The sequence below is a fragment of the Ochotona princeps genome, chromosome 28 (assembly GCF_030435755.1).
Source record: "Ochotona princeps isolate mOchPri1 chromosome 28, mOchPri1.hap1, whole genome shotgun sequence".
Lineage (NCBI taxonomy): Eukaryota > Metazoa > Chordata > Mammalia > Lagomorpha > Ochotonidae > Ochotona > Ochotona princeps.
In genome coordinates, this window is record NC_080859.1 from 23,319,358 (window position 1) to 23,337,759 (window position 18,402).

General features: G+C 46.9%; 2 protein-coding genes across 2 annotated transcripts in view; both read right to left on the reverse strand.

Moving 5' to 3' along the window:
* Window positions 1-1,795: 1,795 nt before the first annotated feature.
* Window positions 1,796-6,933, reverse strand: CCNB1 (cyclin B1). Its single transcript, XM_004586147.3, has 9 exons — window positions 6,749-6,933; window positions 6,091-6,255; window positions 5,810-5,986; window positions 4,715-4,900; window positions 3,357-3,515; window positions 2,960-3,196; window positions 2,620-2,760; window positions 2,116-2,226; window positions 1,796-2,023 (listed from the first exon to the last, which is right to left on the reverse strand). Exons 1-9 carry the CDS (start codon window positions 6,767-6,769, stop codon window positions 1,916-1,918), a joined length of 1,305 nt encoding a protein of 434 aa, XP_004586204.2. The 5' UTR covers window positions 6,770-6,933; the 3' UTR covers window positions 1,796-1,915.
* Window positions 6,934-14,674: 7,741 nt separating this feature from the next.
* The window catches only part of SLC30A5 (solute carrier family 30 member 5), a 29,586-nt gene continuing 25,858 nt past the window's right edge, over window positions 14,675-18,402 (reverse strand). Inside the window, exons 14-16 of the mRNA XM_004586146.2 lie at window positions 18,089-18,315; window positions 16,058-16,186; window positions 14,675-15,471 (exon numbers count right to left, since the gene is read on the reverse strand). Coding sequence (XP_004586203.2) covers window positions 15,301-15,471; window positions 16,058-16,186; window positions 18,089-18,315 — 527 coding nt within the window. The 3' untranslated portion in view covers window positions 14,675-15,300. The remainder of the gene's footprint in view (window positions 15,472-16,057; window positions 16,187-18,088; window positions 18,316-18,402) is intronic.

An 18,402-nucleotide genomic window follows, 5' to 3' on the forward strand; every position in this document is an offset into this window, starting at 1 on the left:
CCAGGCTGGGTCAGAGCGACCACTGTAGATGGGAACAGGCCTGTTGGGGAGCAAATGGTGTGATTCCCATTGGTGAGTGGGAAGGCCAGGGAGGGGGCTGCAGTCTGGTCTGGATATGGCTGCAGGGTACCTTGGCATAGGTGTGAGCAGGGTCTGGGATGCGCCAGACTGGATTAGACTCCAGCACCAACTGGTGCTCATGAAAACCAGGGAGGGTATAGTACAGGCTAGGCTTGGTCTCTACTCCTGCTGAGCCATGTTAGCTGTGTGGACCAGGCTTGGATGGGCTGTAGCAATCCAACACCATTTGGTTTACATAAAAGACAATTGCAACTATCAGTGTGGGTGATGGACTGTGCCGGACCCTGTACTGGCAAACACGTCCAAGAATCAGGCCTGGGAAATCCTCGCCTTGAATACACTGAGAGCCCATATGGGCGCTGGTTCTAATCCCGGCAGCTTCACTTCCCATCCAGCTCCCTGCTTGTGGCCTGGGAAAGCAGTCGAGGACGGCCCAAAGCCTTGGGACCCTGCACCCACGTGGGAGACCTGGAAGAGGTTCCTGGTTCCTGGCTTCAGATCGGCACAGCACTGGCTGTTGCAGCTCACTTGGGGAGTGAATCATCAGATGGAAGATATTCCTCTCTGTCTCTCCTCCTCTCTGTATATCTGACTTTGTAATAAAAATAAATCTTAAAAAAAAAAAAAGATAAGAATCCTAAAAACAAATACCCATATTACTTTCAGATCAAGATCTATACAGGGTGCCCAGCATGGTGGCCCTGCTTCCCATCCAGCTTCCTGCTTGTGGCCTGGGAAAGCAGCCGAGGATGGCCCAAGGGCTTGGGATCCTGCACCCGTGTGGGAGACCCAGAAGAAGCTTCTGGTTCCCGATCAGCTTAGCTTTGGCCATTGCGGCCACTTGGGGGGTGAACCAGTAGACAGAAGGTTTCTCTGTCTCGCCTTCTCTCTGTATATCTCACTTTCTAATAAATAGATCTTAAAAAAAGCACAACAACAACAGAACATTAGACCAAGGACAAATGACAGACTGGGGAAGCCTTCATATTATTAGTAGACTTTATTCAATGTACTACCAGAACATGAAGTGACAGGGTCCTTTTGGCCATCTGATTGAGATGAAGCGGGCTCCCACTGCTTCTAACAAGGGTGCCAAGAAACCAGCACATGGTGACATGGAACACTTCACCTTGCTGTACCTGTGGCAACCTAAGATTCACACTTTGGGGAAGCTAGCATAAACAAAGACATGGTTTCAAATGGTTTCCATACAGAGTGAACTGTGGGAGTCAGGAAGCAAACTTAAGGACTATACACACACCATGCGATGTTACACACAGATACGCAAAAAATAAACACAAAAAAAGGATTGAGTTTAAAACATCAAGGATGGTTTTTTTTTACTTTTCAATGTGAAAAAGTTGAAGGTAACTTGGGTTTTAATTCTAGAAATGGTCACAAGTCATTTAGCACGAACGCAAAAGCAGCTGAAGAGCAGGCTCTAGAGGGACTGGCATGAGACGGCAGACTTTTACTCTGAAACAGAACAAGAAGGGTCTCCCAAATGATGCCCTGGCCACGTTTTAGAAACCTTTAGTGGCACACGAGTTCGTGTTCGCAAAGTAAAAGCTGCACTTAAGAAATACATGAACATACACACGACAAGTATTTACACATTAACTCAATCCCCAGGTAAATGAAAAGCAGTTTTAATTATTTCCCACCTCACCTTTTAGGTTACCTGAGAGCAGGAAGTCACCACATTCAGAAAAAGTTAAGCTATAAAAAGGGTCACAGCCTTTATTAAAAGTGAGCGTAGTATATAATATATACAGGTGGCACATGGTGCCAATTTTATTAGTGGGTATAGTACTTCAAAATTCAGGTTTATAAATTACACCTTTGCCACGGCCTTGGCTAAGTCGTGAACCAGTGCAGAATTCAGCTGGCTTAGAGTGCTGATCTTGGCATTCTTGGAAGTGGCATACTTGTTCTTGATGGTCTGGAAGAGAAAAGTCAAGTCAGGCAAAAGGCAGACTGCCTCAGTGCGGTGCGCATGTGCGTGCCTCTCCCGGGCCGCTGCGGCTGACTCACCATGTGCTTGGTGAGCCCGCGGTTCACCATGACCAGGTTCTTAGCCAGGTGCTGCATGACTGGGAGAAGAGACTCTTCAGTGTAGGATAGGTAGTGCTGCAGAGTTGGGGTCTAAGACGACAAGGACAGAGACAGGTCGGGGCCACTCAGCAGGAGACCTTCCACTAAGGTCCTACACACTAGCAGCAACTACAGCGGAAACTTTTGTGAAGCCCAACACACACTCCTCGGGCGCTTTGCCAAACCTCATCATTATGTAACTGCCTTCTGCAGCCCAAAGCTGACTTTGTCCTTGCACTCTGAGAGTTAGGGTAGTGCCTGGCACATTTGCTAAAAGATTCATTAGGTCCTAGTAACAGCTGTTCTTTTTTCAAAATCTAGACATGAAAAAAAGGCATCACAGGAGGGTTGGACTCCAGGGAGTTCTCCGTTTAGGAGAACAACAGAAAGTTTCTATTCAAACAGCATTTTCAGTGTACCCGTTCTTGTAGACATAGGGCTTACCCATTCGCCATTATCGAGAATCTTCAGTGCTAAGCAGAAAGCGCCTGCTGCAATTTGAGAAGGGGCAAAGTGCACCATGTCGTAGTCCAGCATCGTCAGTTCCATCAGGTATTTGGCTAAAGTGTGCTGCTCAACATCCACCTGCAACAAAACCCACCCAGCACTGAGCTGCTTCCAGGGACACTCCCAGCAACACACATGTCACTACCAATGTCCCCCAGCACGCGACTGCCCAGGGAAGGCCCGTCCTCCTCCCCTGTCCCATGCAGCCGGGTTCCTAAACGGAGTCCAGCTGTGGTATTCCCAGTGCTCCAGCCTGTTGGCCTCTTGGTCCCTGTACCTCCGCGATCTTGGATGCTCGCCGAAGGAAGTGCAGGGGGAGAGGGCGACCCAGGCCGAAGTTCAGAGCTCGGAGGATCTTCATTTCCATCTGTCTGATCTGGTGCTTGGTGTAAGTGTTGTTAGTCACAAAAGCGAAGTCGCCGATTTCTGGAGGGTACATTTCTTCATATTTACTTGCAATGAACATGGCGGTGACACCAACCAGCTGCAGCATCTTCTTGGGCACACAGTTGTCCTGCAATGGGAATTCCAACTGACTGAGTAAGTGCTGCCCTTGAAAAGCAGGCCCCAGAGCCATCTAAAGCGGGCATGGGCAGAGAATTGTGACATGAAAAAATGGTAGCTGCCAAATCGGTTGCTTAAGGACCCGGCTGGGGCCCGGAGTGTGCGTTCACCTGCATGAACCGATCGATGATGGCCACAGTCATGTACATGGTCTCCTGCAGGAGCCGGAACTTCATCTGTACCTGCACCAGCCAGTCAATCAGGATGGCCCTCATGTTGCCAGTCACTTCCCGACCCAGCAGGTATTTTGGTTTGACCGACTGCTCTGCCTGCAAAAGAAAATGCCGAGTTATCCTCAGAAGCAATGAGTCTTTCATTCCAGAAGGACCAGTTAGTTACCACATACAACTGCACTGGGACATTAACAACCTAAAAAGAATTTTTTTTTTTTTTTTTAATATTTGAAAGGCAGACTCATAGATCGATTTTCCATGCATTTCTGCATGGCCCCAAGGTCTTGATAACTGAAGGCAGCAGCTTCAGCCAGGTCTTCCAAGTGGGTACAGGAGGCCAAGCACGTGGGCCATCAGCAGTGAGCTGCATCAGAAATGGAGCAACTAGGACTGGAGCCCGTGCCCATATGGGATGCTGGTGTTGCCGGAGGCAGCTTAACACGCAACACACTAGCCTCCGCTTCTTAAAAGTATATATTGTATTATACATACATGTATGTAATTTTTTAAAAAAGATTTGAAAGATTAAGAGAAAAAGAAGTAGGCTTTGCATCCACTGGTTCATTCCTCAAATGGTCACCATGTGTGTACAGACACATACATGGTTTGGAAGAGCAGCAGGCCCAGAGCGAGTACAGTCATTCATCCCAAATGACAGTCAGGTTTGGGCCAGGGACCAGGAACACCAACTGGGAGGCAGGGCTGAGAACCTGGGCCATTCATTCTCTGCCGCCTTCCAGGCAGCACTAGCAGGAAGCTGACCTGAAACTGACACTGTGTGCTATGGGATACTGCTGGTGGCTCACCACGATGCCAGCCCACACAGCTAACCAGAAACAGTGCCATTACTGGGCATGCCCACAAGCAGACATGATAGCACAGTGCCAGGACTTTCCACACTGCTAACATCTGGCCCTCACCCTGTACCCCTGCATGGGTATTTGGCACAGGAGTTAAGTGGCTGCTGGGGTCCCCCACATTTCTTAGGGGCTGCTTGGTTCTTGTCCTGGCTATCCAACTGTTTACTCCACGAGGCAGCTGGGTCCCTGCCAGCCATGGAGGCAACACTTACTGAATTCCAGGCTCCTGCTGTTGCAGGTGTTTGGGGAGTGAATTAGCAGATGAAGGTCTGTTTCTAATTTAAACGAAAAGAACCAAAAAATTCTACCTTCATCCAATTATTGCAAACTGGTGACAGGAAAGAATTCTTTATAGCTTAGGCAAACAAACAAACAAACAAAAAACACAAAAACAAAAACAAAAGAAACCCCAACAACCCTTCTGTGAATACGGACCTCAAGTTGTCTCAGGTAAGCGTAGATGTCTTTCACGTATTCACTGCAAAGGTTTGGGTCAGCTCCGTCCTCGGCGTCCACATCGCTCACCGCGAGGATAACGTCGGAGAAAGCCTGACATAGGTATTCCTCCGCAGGTGGCTCGCACACCGATGTCTCCATCGGGCTGGCGGCGGGCGTGTCCACCTGCAGCAGAGATCCATCCTGAACCCACAGCTCCCCGCCCTCGCCCCACAGCACACACCGTCGTGGGGCGTGAAGGTCACACGGCTCGCACCAGCTCAAGAAACCACTCTGCGGAGCGAGGCCAATCACCTTTTTCCTTCAGTTTCTCTCCAGGAAGTGATGGCATGGCTGAGCTGCTGGGAAGGTACTGACAAGTGACAACGCCAAGCAAGCATCACCATGGAGTCTCGGGAAAGCCTCAGGCAGACCCAACGCCGCCGCAGGTTCCCCGTGCCAGCCTAGAACAGCCCGTGCTGTGTCACCCTTGATCTAGGAAGCTACCTGTGTTCCCAACCGTTTCTAAGCAAGCTTTGAAGGGCAGAGCTTCCGAACCCAGTCCACCCAGCACTTGCTTCTACATGACCTGTCCTCCCTCACCCAGGCTAGACAGATCGACCTCTCCGCTGTCTGATTCCCAGTCTTTGGTTTTTGAGGCTGTCACCTCCGGCCACTTCTCTACAAGGGCACCTCTTCCTTTCACTTCATCTTCTCCTACTGCAAACTGACAAAGACTTCCTTTGGTCATCTCGTGGCCACCTCAGGGAATGAAGATGGAACCAAAGGAATATTGTGTCTCAGTAATAAAGCCCGGACAGAGATGCTCATCCTGGGACATCAAGGCCTTTGGGTTAGGCAGCTACGACTTAACGCTGTGAACCAAAAGGGTTCGGAAATAAGGGATCCTGGACTTGAACTCCCTGTGCCATTTCCCACTCTGTGACCCTGGCTTCGAGGTTCTGTAATCCCTGAAGCGTAAAGATGTGGGAGTCTGTACAGAGGAGTCTATGTGTACAATTCCTTGGCCGCGCACCCACATGTTATTCAACTACTAGCCAATGCAATCAACAGCTTCTAGAAGAATACACTTACCAGAATAGGCTCAGGCGATTGCTTCTCCCCTTTTACAGGTTCCAGCTTGGGCTCGGGCTCGGGCTGTGGCTGCGGTTCGGGCTCTGGCTTGGGCACAGATGCAGGCACAACCACCCTTTCCAAAGCTTTTACTGGTTTCTTAGCAGGGACTTTTCCAGTAGGTAAAGTTTTGGCTTCCTATGGATGTAACAGTGAGAACGGTTGTTTCTGCACCCAGGGGCACCAGCTGCAAGTACCCATCCTCGGAGAAGGCGGGCGGGGGAAGGGGAGGGGACAGTTACCTTCTTGAGAGGCCCTTTGGCCTGCAGCTGCTCACTGACTTTGTTTCCAATGTCTCCAAGAGCTGTTCTGGGCCTCAGGCCTGGCTTGGCCGCCGTGGCCACAGGCACGCGCTTGGCGCCTGCCATGGTGATCTTCTCTTTATTTTCAACACTAATTTTCGTGTTCTGAAAGAAGCATGACCAATCTTGACATCCTGCCCAACCAGCCAGGGAAGCTCGAGTCTACCCCCAAATGGGTCCCAGGAGCGGCTCCCCGGAAGGGCAGGCCTCTGGGAAATGGGTTCAGGGTTCTGCCTCAAGGCCCTAACGAGGCCGCCAGCTCCTAGAAGCTCCAGACATTACCAACTGCATTCCCAGTGAGTCCCCGCCAGCCCACAAACACCGAATTTGCATGTGAAAGGAAAAGGAAAAATCCTTTGCTGGGGGCCCTAAGTTCCAGCTCACGCCTGGACCCCCTTCCATCAATCCTGCAAAAGCTTTCCCGCGGCTTCAACAACCCCGGGATCTCGCCAACTCCCTTCCTCCCTCTGGCCGACCCCTCAAGCTCCCGCTGCCCACCATCGCAGCGCTGGACCCCCGGGGAACCCTCCGGCCGGCCGGCCCCCCGGCTCCAGGGAACCTCGCAGGTGATGGCAGGCGCAAGTTCAGCTGGACTCACCCTGGTGACGCGGAGCGCCATGGCTTCCTCCTGAGCGGGGGCAGGCAGCGGGGACGAGCGGTACACCGGAGGCCCCGACCGGTCGGGCACCTGGATCCACCGTAGCCCAACAGCCAGCCGTTCCTGCGCAGCACGTCGGGAGGAGCCGGGCCCTGCTCCGGTTTAAACCCCGCAGCGCTCCCTCCTCATTGGCCTGTTCGTGGCACTCGCTCCCTCCCCATTGGCGGCCGTCGGCTCCTGGAGAATGCGTTTCCAAGGTGACCTCGCGGAGACGTTCGAGAAGGGGCGGGCCCAGAGCGTGGCTGCGTGGCGGCTCCCGGCTCTCACGTGACCGGGCTCCACGCCTGCGTGCTCGGGCTGCCCCCGTGGGCGCCCGGGATGGGGAGACGCTGCCCGTGAGGGCCGGTCGCCGCCCGTGCTGCCCCAGACACCCTAGGCTCTGGCAGGGCGGCTGTAGCGTGTGGCCCCGGCCTTAGAAGCGAGGGAAGATCCAGCTCCCTGCTTGTGGCCTGGGAAAGCAGGAGAGGACGGCCCAAAGCCTTGGGACCCTGCACCGCGTGGGAGACCCGGAAGAGGTTCCTGGTTCCCGGCATCGGATCGGCGCGCACCGGCCGTTGCGGCTCACTTGGGGAGTGAAATCGGACGGAAGATATTCCTCTCTGTCTCTCCTCCTCTGTGTATATCTGACTTTGTAATAAAAATAAAATCTTTAAAAAAAAAAAGCGAGGGAAGCAGCCTTGCCTCTGGGCCTACGTAGTGTTTCACGCGGTCCGCGTTAGGCCTGAGGAAAGGCCGCCATTCCCACAGCCCCCTGGCGTGGAAGGCCCTCAGGGCCGGCGCTGGGACTAAACCTAAGCGCTTTTTTTCCCCTCTGTTTTTGGATCACTAATTTTTTTTTTTTTCCACAGCCCTCATTGCCTGTTACGCATGCCCACTTCCGGAATAGGTGTGTTTGTGGTACAGCCTTGAGAAAGCTTGCACCCCAAATCTGTGCCAGTGTTGGGGTTCTGCCCTGATTCCCATCCAGTTTCCGGGAGGATGGATCCCGGGCTGGGTCCGAACACCTGCGGGAGACTGGGCTTGAATTCCTGTGTCTCCCACTCAGTGCAGCTCTGCCTTTCCAAGAAATCAATTTTCTTGATCAGTTTCCCGAAGTCGGCAGTTTTTATTTGGGGAATCATTATCATTTTCTCCTCCCCCAGAGTGCTTAAGACCCTGCCCAGGAACATTCCCCCACAAACAGCCAGATTGTCAGCTCAGGTGTCTGTCTTCAGCGAATCTCGGAGTTGAGGAGTCCCGGGACCACCGTTTTTTTTTTTTTTTTTTTTTTTTTTTTAAGATTTATTTCATTTTTATTGGAAAGTCAAATATACAGAGAGGAGGAAAAACAGCGAGGAAAAGCTTCCGTCTGCTGATTCATTCCCCAAGTGGAGCTGAGCTGCTCCGAAGCTAGGAGCCTCCTCTAGGTCTCCCATGCAGGTGCAGAATCCCAAGGCTTTGGGCTGTTCTTGACTGCTGTCCCAGGCGACAAGCAAGGAGCTGGATTAGAACCGGGGCCCAAGTGGGATCCCAGGTGTGTAAGGCGAGGACTTCAGCCACTAGGCTACTGCACTGCTGGGCCCAGGACCACCTCTTAAAGGAGGGTTAGCCCCCCAGGCCACACATCCTCTGCTTGCATTTCTAAAAAAGCATTTTTTTTGTAAGCTATTTGTTAAAAAAGACTTGTATGTTGGGCCCGGCGGCATGGCCTAGTGGCTAAAGTCCTCCCCTTGAACGCCCCGGGATCCCATATGGGCGCTGGTTCTAATCCCGGCAGCTCCACTTCCCATCCAGCTCCCTGCTTGTGGCCTGGGAAAGCAGTCGAGGACGGCCCAAAGCCTTTTCAGTCAAAGTGATTAAATATCTCTTTAAAAAAAATCCTTAATACAAATTTATTTGCTTCAGTATACTTTGTTATTGAGAGCAGTTTTGGGGTCACAAGTGGAATTGAACAAAAAATAGTTTTACCTACACAAGTACAATTTCCCTCACCTTTAAAAGCTTTAGATTTTAATTAGACGTTTTGAATTCTTATTATTCTTCATGATATAGGTTTATTTTCCTAAAATTTACTTATTTTTATTGGAAAGGCCAATTTACAGGGATAAGCAGAAACAGAGGGAAAGGTCTTCCACCTGCTGGTTTACTCCCCAAGTGGCTACAACGGTGGGAGCTGAGCCAGTCCCAAGCCAGGAGCAAGGAGCTTCTTCCAGGTCTCTTGTGCAGGTGCATGGTCCCAAGGATTTGGGCAGTCCTCCACAAGCAGAGACCTGGGTGTGAAGTGCAGCAGCTGGGACATGAACTAGAGCCCATATGGGATCCTTGTGTGTGCAATGCAGGATTTAGCCACTGGGTCATCATGCCAAACCCTAATATTATTTTTTAACAGACTCATTGTGGTGTGTAGATATAATTCAAGAACCAAATGATATGGTCTCTTTTCTTTCTCCCTCCCTCTCAACATAGGATACTATGTCAGTGTCTTTGTTACGACAGAAACATGTTGACACCCCATTATCACTCAAATGCTAAGTTTAAAAAAAATACTTATTTTCATTAGAAAAACAGATTTACAGAGAGAAGGCGAGATAGAGGGAAAGGTCTTCCATCTGCTGGTTCACTCCCTGAACGGCTGCAATGGCTATAGCTGAGCTGATCTGCAGCCAGGAGCCTTTCTAGGTCTCCCAATATGGGTTGCAGGGTCCCAAGAACTTGGACCATCCTTTATTCTTTTCCCAGTCCATAAGCAGAAAACTGGATTTGAAGTGGACTAGCTGGGATATGAACTGGGATGCCAGTATTTGAAGGTAGAGGCTTAGCCTCTCAAGCCACGGCACTGGCCCCAAACTAACTAATTTTAGAAATATTTATTTATTAGAGGGATTGGTCTTCCATCTGCTAGTTCACTCCCCAAATGTCTGCAATATCTGGTTTGAAGCTGGGAGTCCTTCTAGCTCCCTTCTTGTGGCCTGGGAAAGCAGTAGAAGATGGCCCAAAGCCTTGGGACCTGGTACCCATGCGAGAGACCAGGAAAAAGCTGGCTCCTGCCTTCGGGTCAGCTCAGCTCTGTCCATTGCCACTGCTTGGGGAGTGAACCAATGGATAGATCTTTCTGTCCATCCTCCTTTGGATCTGTATTTCCAATAAAAATGAATAAATCTTTAAAAAAGTACCAAAGAATAAATATTACATATAATAATATATATTTTATTTAGGTGAGAGAGATCTTGTACCTACTGATTTGCTCTCCAAATTCCTGAAACAGCTAGGGCTGGGCCTGTACTAAGCCAGGAGTCAGAACTTTATTTTGGCAGCTGGTGCAATGAAACTGCTAGTTGATGGACATTTTAGGCTTTTTCTAGTTTAAGATTTATTTGAAAGTCTGAGTTACAGAAAGAGAGGCAGAAATAGAGCAAGATCTTCCATCAGCTGGTTCACTAGTCTAGTGGCCCCAATAGCCAGGGGTGAGCCAAGCTGAAACCAGGTCTCCCAAGCACTTGTGCCATGCTCAGCTGCTTTCCCTGGCACATTAGAAGGGAGCAAGATTGGAAACGGAGCAGCTGGGTCTTTAACTAGCACCCACATGAAGCCAGCATTGCATGTGGCAGCTTAACCCACATGCCACAACGTAGGACCCTGCTTAGTTTTAGATTATGAATAGTACTATGTTTTAAAAAGATTTATTTATTTTTATTGGAAAGTCAGATTCACAGAGGAGAGACAGATGTTCTATCTATTGGCCACAAGCAGGAAGCTGGACAGGAAGTGGACCAGCCAGGACATGAACAGGCGCTCATATGGGATCCCAGTGCATGCAAGGTGAGGATACAGCTACAAGGCTACTGCGCCAAGAACAGTACTTGTTATACAAGCCTTTTTATGGACATGTTTCCATTTATCTTGGGTAAACACTCCAGAGTGGGACTTCCAGGTCCCAAGTGGATGCGTGGCTAACCCTAGCAGTGCGTGAATTCCAGGTGCTCCAACTCCTTATCAATTCACTGAGCTGAACATTTAAGACCTGTGTATTTTGTTAACTATGCCTCAGTGAAAGTATTGGAAGAGAAAAATGTTACAGAGCAGTATTTTCAGCTGCACTGACTAGAAAAATTTGAGCATCTGTCAAAGAAACCATGCTATAGATACAAGGAACAAGACAGTCTGAATTAAAAATGCCACCATTTTAAGTGAATTGCATCCATTCGTTACCAGGACGCTTTTCATTCTGAAGTCATTCTAACATTGAGATGAATTGTAATATCATCTTGCTGCACATTAAGCTGCATACTGAGGCAGTAAGAAATAGCTGCCTATTCACACTGTGATCATACACTGTTAAAATGTCTGTAGAGTACAATTTAGCAATATTAAATTTATAAATGCTCTAAATCCTTTGATTCTGAAACTCCACTTGTGATTTTTCAAAAGGACTTCTTTGAAAGGCAGAGTGACAGGTCTTGTATGTGCTGGTTCACTCCCCAGATGGGACGTGTCAGCCTGACACAGAGCAGGAACTCCAGCGGGTTCTTCCACAGGGGGGCGGGGCCCAAGCGTCTGGGCCATCCTGTGGCCTTCACAAGTACATCGGCAGGGAGCTGGATGGGAAGAGGAGCAGCTGGGATTCAACCAGAGCCCTGACATGGGCCATCAGTGTCACAAATGGCAGTTTAACTTCCTGTTAACACGATGTTGATGCCTAAAATGTACAAGGCTGTAGATGGCAGTATTCTACACAACACCTGCATGTTAGAATCATGTGATGATTCTAAAATGAGACTGGAAATGCTGAGATTAAGTAGCTACAGACAGAGAACATTTTTTTTTTTTTAAAAAGATTTTATTTTTATTGCAAAGTCAGATACACAGAGAGGAGGAGAGACAGAGAGGAAGATCCTCTGTCCAATGATTCACTCCCCAAGCGGCCGCGACGACTGGAGCTGAGCCAATCTGAAGCCAGGAGCTTCTTCCGGTGAAAATGTTTTTTTAATGCTTCGATTATGCGGTCATTTAAGATGACAAGTACACGCACATTTCTGCTTGTGTGTGTCTTTTGTGCTGGGAAGGATACGGCAGGATTTGAGTATTCTGGAAGTTTGGCCCACAGAAGTGTCAACTAGGAAGAAGACATTTCCCTGAGCGGAGGATGGCCTGAAGTGACACCACCATCTTTAGGCGAGACATCTATGCAGCTTCACAACCCTTCTGCTGGCTTGACTGGTTATCACATCGAAGCAACTGTTTATACTGTAAAAGTAATAGCTCATTCTGGGGGAATAAACCGTGATCTAAGGGAATGGTAAACAATGACCTGCTTTCTCTGGGCAAATGAATGATTTCACGGGCTTCTTTTTTGGATACAACTTATTTTGTACACTTAACACACAGTCACTTAGAATGCTAATTCAGGCAGAAAAACAGACAAGAAAAGCTATTTTTGAAGCCAGGCTTAAAATGGTGAGTACTTAAATGTATTTATTTGTATTCAAATTTCAGTTCATTTTCACATGTTATTCCTTTTGTTCCCAAACCTTGTGAAGTAGGTTCGAGCAGAGTTTGTTTACTTTATGTAGCAAGAAAAATAAGATGCATGCAGAGGCTGACTGGCTACGAGCTGGGACCAGCGCCTTCCTAATCTACTGGCCACGAGCTGGGACCAGTGTGCTGTGCCTCATGGACAGCAGCTGCCCTGTTTGTACTTGTAACCCATCATCTCAGCCCCTGCCCTCTTATGATCAAACGAACTTTTTGTTATTTCTGTTCCTTCCATGGTAAATGACAATTTTAACATAGTGCAATATTTATTGTACCTTGTTACCTGCTTAAAGCACTTTTGTTAGTTATTTTAAAAAATGGAGAGTTCTAGTTCATATGATATTACGATATTATTTTGCGCAGCTAATTCCCACAACCTGGTTCTTTACCATGAGCCGAAAACACCAGACGCAACGAGGTATCTTAGGAGGTTCATTCCAACGGGGCAGGAACAGGGTAGAGGTGGTGAAGATCAGGGAAGAACGGAAAAGGGGGAGAGCAAAGAAGAGCAGGCAAAGGAGAGAGAAGAGAGAGAGAGCTGCACCTGGGGGGGCCTTTTTGTCTGCCAGGTGTAGGGGGCGGGGATTGGGAGGGATTGAGGGCAGGCCCCAGGGGATTGGTGCCTGCAGGTGAATGCATAGGGATGATTGGTGAGTGGGCGGGGTTGGGGAAGGGGCTGGAAGATTGGGGAGGTGATTTTCAGGTGGAATGCGGGGTTACATCTGATAGGTGGATAGCTAGGCCGGTGTGAATTTCGTGAGCTGTGAGGAAAAAGGAACAGCGCCGGATCCAGGGAAGGATATTGGAATAACTCCTTACAATTTTAATGTATAGAAACTGTATTAAAACATCAATTTCCAAAAACAAAACAAAAAACCTTCATTAATTTGCAACTATTTTTCTACCATTCACAACTTTTAATATGGACTAAGAGTCTGCACCAAAAAAAAAAAAAATGTGCAAAGACAAGGAATATCAAATTACTTATAATAAATATCTGAAATCTATCACATATTAAAATCAGAAAGACAAAAATATGATTTATAATACATATTTGCTATTATAGCTAGAGATAAGAAAATAGCCCTCATTGTATATTTATCCTACCTATCAAAATTCCTACTGAAATAACGAAAATGTTTAGATGCTTACAAATACAGTTACTGGGCCCGGCGGCGTGGCCTAGCAGCTAAAGTCCTTGCCTTGAGGGCCCTGGGATCCCATATGGGCGCCGGTTCTAATCCCGGCAGCTCCACTTCCCATCCAGCTCCCTGCCTGTGGCCTGGGAAAGCAGTTGAGGACAGCCCAATGCTTTGGGGCACTGCACCCGTGTGGGAGACCCGGAGGAGGTTCCAGGTTCCCGGCTTTGGATCGGCGCGCATCGGCCCGTTGCGGCTCACTTGGGGAGTTAGTCATCAGATGGAAGATCTTCCTCTCTGACTCTCCTCCTCTCTCTATATGTATATATCTGACTTTGCAATAAAAGTAAATAAATCTTTAAAAAAAAAAAAGAATGTTGTCCAAAAGAAACTTAACAGTAACTGTATTTTTTTTTTAAAGATTTATTCAGTTTATTACAGCCAGATATACACAGAGGAAGAGAGACAGAGAGGAAGATCCTCTGTCCAATGATTCACTCCCCAAGTGACCACAACAGCCGGTGCTGCACTGATCTAAAGCGAGAAGCCAGGAGCTCTTCCAGGTTTCCCATGCAGGTGCAGGGTCCCAAGGTTTTGGGCCGTCATCAGCTGCTTTCCCAGACCACAAGCAGGGAGCTGGATGGGAAGCGGGGCTGCAGGGATTAGAACCAGCGCCCATATGGGATCTTGGCATGTTCAAAGTGAGGACTTTAGCCACTAGGCCACGGCGCTGGGCCCTTGGACGACATTCTTTGGCGTTCATAAAACTATGTATATGCTATGTCTACCACACTACACACATACACTCAAAGTTGTAAATGAAAAAAACATGAATACCCCTGTAGAAAGTAGTTCTGCTTCATGATACTCAGATCCTTATGGACAAGCTGTATCTAACAACCTTGAAATAAGTACCTATTTGTTGATATTTCCTATCATCTATCCCAGTGTTCCAGAAGTTAGCTCAAAGCCACAATCACAGGCAAAGGCTCAACTCTGAGTTGACACCAGTGATTCTTGGATGGCTGTTCTAGAACAGAGGAGCGAATGAGAAGCTGAGAGGCCTACAGTGCTGTACCCCAGCGTGGCAAGCAGCTTGGAATGGCTAATACATATCAGAAAATGGAGCCTTCTCCTAGGGAGAAAGACTGCAAGTGAGAGACTGGACATACTTGGTGAAAGTTCTGCACGCTAATAAATTATTCCCTGGCAAAAATTAACAAAAGTAAAAAATTTATTTTACAGAGAGGTTGGTTTTAATAACATGAAAAACTGCAACATCATGTACTTCCTGTCCTCACTGTTGATGTCCTATCAGTGGCTGAAGCTTCTCCCAATAACAGTTTACTTTTGAAGTGACAATACAGATTCCACTTAATGGACTTAGGTTATAATTAGAAACCAATTTTATATACAGAATATGCATAAATATAGAACTTTATTCCTATTTTATCTTGAGGCTATGCAAAAATCGACTAAAAATTTTTCATTTGGATTTGCATAATGAACACATAAATACATATTTACAATGGAGATGCTTTCTGATAGAAAGGAAACGCAGAAGTAATTTTGGTCTTCACCAGATCCGTCACTGTGTCCATTTCTGAAGATGATACGACACATCATGTTCACTCAATCTCTAGATTCACTTCAAACACGTCATTCAAATCACCACGTTCCTTGTGCAATCAATGCTTCAATCAACAGCTAAATTTCCTGTAGGAGAGAGTCCTTCATCCAACACGAGGGAGCTTTAAAGTCTCCGTCCTTGCAGTATCACCAACCCTGAGCCGCTGGATCTTGGTGGTCTACACACACCCTAGGGGTCATTCTTGAATTCTCTCACATGATGTAAGTACCATCTCTGCAGTATTTCATGGACTCCATTTGCTTTGTCATAGCCAGAACATCATGAAATCCAGTACTCAGGCCAGACATATGTTGAAAGTATGCCTCTTTTTCTACTTGAATTGTTAAATTGTTAACCCCTGCATCTTTCAGTATTCCTGTAACCTGTTATTAAAAATACAGACATCTTGAAGCATTTAGAGTAACACATTGAGTACGTCTTAAATAATTACTATCAGTTTTTACAGTCACAGGTAATCCAAGGTACATCGTCATTGTAATGTTTCCTATTTAGTAAAACTATTAGATACGATCTTCTAGGTGGTCAGTAAATTACAGACCTGGAATTTAAAGTAGAAAAGGAAAATGGCTCTTGTTTCCAATTTGATGCATGTAGAATTAAATGTCTGATGGCAACAGTTTTGATACCTAATTCCAAACACAGCACACATCCTGTAAACTTGGTTAGTATTATTATTATTAATCTACGGCTAAATCTACAATAGTTTATTTCTTAATAATCTACCAGCAATCAAAATCCATTACAGCTATACTTTTCTACATTAACCTCTAAAGTTTTTTTTTTTGTATATAAGAGAAATCTAGATACAAAAAAAAGTTATATTACCCGGTGAAAGAATGGTACTTTTGATCAGTCAATGACCGCTGAGCTGTGTAACTTACGACATGTGAAATTATTTTATGGTATGAATTCCCTCAACTGAAATTACAAAAACGAAGTATGTGTTACCTGCTGTACTATTCTTTGTTCCAGCACATCAGACGTCACCTGGATATGAACTGTTCCTGCCACAATACTGGCAGAATGGCGCCAGAAATGAGGATCTCGGTATGATATCAATCCTTCAATTTTTTGTATCTGTCAAGCAAGAGACCAGGTGATATCAAAAAATGGCTTTTCCTTTTCTTTTCTACTTTTTGCAGACAGGGACGTTTATTTGTGAGTGGGGAAAGAAGAGGAAGCAGAAAAGCACCTCCCCCAAGAGAGCTGGGAGACGGGGTGCCTCTCGAAAGGAGAGAGGGAGAGACACCCAATACATGGTTTTTTCAAAGGCTAATTTACCTAACACAATATGGACACTTCGCATGCAAGGACAGGATCTCAAACAGGCATCAGTTCATGTCCCGGCTGCTCCACCTACGATCCTACTTCCTGTCTGTGGCCTGGGAAATCAGAGGATGGCCCAAGACCTTGGGACCCTGCACCCGTGCGGGAGACCTGAAGAGACTCCTGGCTTTGGATCAGCTCAACTCTGGCCATTGTGGCCATTCTGGGAATGAACCAATGGATGGAGATCTGTCTCTCTGTAAATCTGCCTTTCCAGGGACCGGTGCTATGGTCTAGTGGCAAAAGTCCTTGTCTTGCATGCGCTGGGATTCCATTTGGGCACTGGTTCATGTCCTGGCTGCTCCACTTCCCTTCCAGCTCTCTGCTTATGGCCTGGAAAGCAGTAGAGGACGGCTCAAAGTCTTGGGACCCTGTACCCAGGTGGGAGACCTGGAAGAAGCTCCTGGCTCCTGGCTTCAGATCAGCGCAGCACCGGCCACTACGGCCACTTGGGGAGTGAACCAGCGAATGGAAGTTCCTTCTGTCTCTCCTCTCTGTAAATCTGCCTTTCCAATAAAAATAAATTAATCTTAAAAAACAACAAAAACCCCACTTTGCTTTCCAGCAAAAACAATAACATTTGAAAAAGGAAAAGTTTTTAGCAACAGACAATGAAAGCCGGCTCTACTATTCATTAATCATGAGAAGATGAGACTGTTTTACTCATTTATAAAAAGTATGCTAAGATATTATTGTTTCAAATTGAAAAATGCTAAGTTCTCATCAGCAAATCAATTTATTTTTAAAAAAGATTTATTTATTTTCACTGGAAAAGCAGATTTACAGAGAGGAGAGACAGAGAAAGACTTTCTGTCCTCTGGTTCACTCTGTCAATAGCTGCAGTGGCCGGAGCTGAGCCCATCTGAAGCCAGGAGCCAGGAGCCTCCTCTGGGTCTCCAATGGAACTACAGAAATAAGCACCCATATGGTCTGCTCTCCATATTTCACGTTCGTCCATAGAATCTTTCACCAATTGGTAATTTTGTTTTTTTAAGATTTATTTTATTTTTATTGCAAAGTCAGATATACAGAGAAAGGAGGACAGACAGACACTCCCCAAGTGACCGCAGCAGCTGGTGCTGCGCTGATCCAAAGCCAGCAGCTAGGAACCTCCTCCAGGTCTCCCACACGGGTGCAGGGTCCCAAGGCTTTGGGCCGTCCTCAACTGCTTTCCCAGGCCACGAGCAGGGAGCAGGGCTGCAGGGCCCATACCCAGCCTCCCAATCTTCCTGATACCCGAGGATGGGGAAAGGCCACCCAATATCAACCCAGCGTCACAATGGTGCATTTCCTGAAGGTTCTCCCCTATACACTATAACTTGGGATACTTTTAATTAATCCTGTAAATTTATATGTATGGTTTCTTACTTATTCTCATGCAATAACTCTTTCATGTAAGTTGCAAATAATTTGTATTACCTATCTCCAAAACAAAGCAAAATCCCAAAGAGGCAACTGAATTAGATTTAAATTAAAGGAAATCAACATCTTTCAAATACAGATTCACCATACCAAAAAGTGTCTATGAATTCAGTTATTTCTCACAGTTTAAATAAATGCATTTCCTACGTTCACACCTTGTTAGGCTAATTTATTTAATGTTAAATGTTACTTTCAGAGGTTAAAAAAAAGGAAGAAATGGTAACATCATACCTTTTCTAAAGCAATATGCAGTTCTTTTTCATATTCTGGTGGTAGTCTCAGAAGCAGAACCTGACAGGCATCTTTAATCAGTGGGACAACACTGAGGAATATTAACACAGCAATAAAAAGCGAACAGAGGGGGTCAGCAATGAACCATCCAAACTGCTCTATCAGGATTGTGGACACGATCACACCAATACTGCCAAGCGTGTCGGCCAGAACGTGGAGGAACACACCTACAGACAAGATACGGGAGAACATTACACGTCGAGGCACGTCTGACCTGGCTCTCTTATCTACTGCAAACATTACTAGGCCCTTTG